At 27.3% G+C, this 1,968-nt stretch overlaps 1 protein-coding gene across 1 annotated transcript; it reads left to right on the forward strand.

Moving 5' to 3' along the window:
* Positions 1-394: 394 nt before the first annotated feature.
* Positions 395-1,463, forward strand: OCT59_025870 (uncharacterized protein; the record flags this gene model as incomplete). The annotated part of the gene is made up of 9 exons (XM_066142779.1): positions 395-459; positions 532-542; positions 649-676; positions 772-791; positions 903-910; positions 977-1,004; positions 1,087-1,117; positions 1,309-1,339; positions 1,413-1,463. The coding sequence occupies 9 exons, from the start codon at positions 395-397 to the stop codon at positions 1,461-1,463; spliced, it is 273 nt and encodes a 90-aa protein (XP_065992358.1).
* Between the last annotated feature and the right edge of the window lie 505 nt (positions 1,464-1,968).

Below are 1,968 nucleotides of genomic sequence, written 5' to 3' on the forward strand. Positions count from 1 at the left end.
TAAAAATTGTTTTTTTCTTTTAATTTTATTTAACGAACTTTGCTAATAATAATTCGTTTTTTTTCTTTTCAGGCGGCCAGCTCTTCAGGATATTTGGACGCATGTTGAGAATTTGTTAAGAGATAGAAATGGGTGATATTTTTTATTATTCTTTGACAACTAATGTTTCGATCTTTTCTTTTTTTTAGGCAGCTTGTCTTTGGACACGTAGGAAGGGTTTCTTAGGTAAATACCTTTGGAAGCGAATTTTTAAAATATTTATTTTAATGAAAACGTTTTGCATATATTTGCTAACCTTTTCATTTTTTTTTTGTATGTCCAGGACGCCCATTTTGAAGGTCAGACTCATTTCGAAGGTACGAAACTTCTTTTTTTTATAATGGAACGTTAATTAATGTTTCGAGCTTGCATTTGTAGTTTAAACAGCTTTTCAACACGTTTGGATGTACATGAATTTTGGTGAGTAGGGTGAGGGGGTTTTAATACTTTTTTTTAACAAAATATTGCTAACGTTTTGTTATTTTTTTTTAGGAATCCGATTAGTAAGTTAGCCCATCTATAAGCTTTGAAAGTAATGTTACCTACAGATTTTTTTGGTTTTTTTTATGAGAACAGGTTTACTAACTGTTTTCTACTTTTTTTTTGTAGGGTTTACCTTCGAATTAGCTTTTCCTTGGTAGATGGTAAGTTTTGAAGTTCATTTAACTTCAAAACTTTAATCTTTTTTTAAAAGAAACAATTTACTAATCGTTTCTTTCTTCTTTATTGCAGGTTTCCACCTTGCATTTTTGGTTAGGTAAGTTTCAAAATATTTAGAAACTTTTGAAAAAATTTTTCATTAAGAAATCAGTATACTAACCATTTCTTTATTTGGTTTTCTTCAGATTTTTGATTTTTGTTAGATAGTTGGGTAAGTTTCAAAATTTCGAAATTTTAAATTGAAGAATCGTTACCTTATTAATTTTTTACTTTATAGGTTCTTTGGATTTTTGCTGTATGTGCGCGTAAGTTTCGAATTTTCAAACTTTAAATTTTTTTATTGAAGAACTGTTAACGTTAATTAACAGTTTCTTTATTTTTTTGTAGGTCTTCCTTCGAATTTTCTCTGGATGGGCAAGTAAGTTTCAAAACATTTCAAACTATTTTTTTTTTTATTAAAGAAATGGACTAACCATTTTCTTTTATTTTTTTTTGTGGGTTTCTTTTCAAATTTTTATTGTATGGATGGTAAACTTTTGAAATATCGAAACTTTTAACTTTTTTATTGAAGAAACGTTATACCAATCATTTCTTCTTTTTATTTTGTAGGTTTTTCTTCAAATTTATGTTAGACAAGTTGGTAAGTTTTGAATATTGAAACTTAAATTTCTTTTATTGAAGAAACTTTGAACTAATCGATTCTTCATTTGTAGATTTCTCCAGATCTTTACTTTTATCGAGTTGGTGTGAATAGTGGATGGTGAATGGTGGATGGTGGATGGCGGGTGGCGGGTGGCGGGTGGCGGGTATGCTTAAAAAATCAGAAAAAAATACAAACGTAAATCGTAATTCCTTTTTTCTTTTACTATAATTCAATTTATTATAATTTTTTTTGTAATTCGAATTCTTATATATTTTTTGTAATTTATAATTCAATTTTTTTGTACATTTCGCTTTTTTTATTAAAATTATAATATATTGGTAAAAAATAAATAAATGTCTGCTAATACAAAACGACAAAATCAATGATTTACGATCCTAATAAAAATATCAATTATATTTTATTTAATAATTAATTTAATTAATTTTCACTTTTCTTAAAAAAATTGACCTGTCTAATCCGTTGACCTAAAATATTATGTGGAGTCAAATGGGTCAAATGAGTCAGGTCAGGTTGAATACCTGACCCAATCTGACCGACTCTTTCTGAACACTAAATTGCGTAGGAAGATTCAAGAAAGTGAAAATATATACAGTATATTTTTTTTT

This window comes from Rhizophagus irregularis, chromosome 6 (genome assembly GCF_026210795.1).
Source record: "Rhizophagus irregularis chromosome 6, complete sequence".
In the NCBI taxonomy this organism is placed as follows: Eukaryota; Fungi; Glomeromycota; class Glomeromycetes; order Glomerales; family Glomeraceae; genus Rhizophagus; species Rhizophagus irregularis.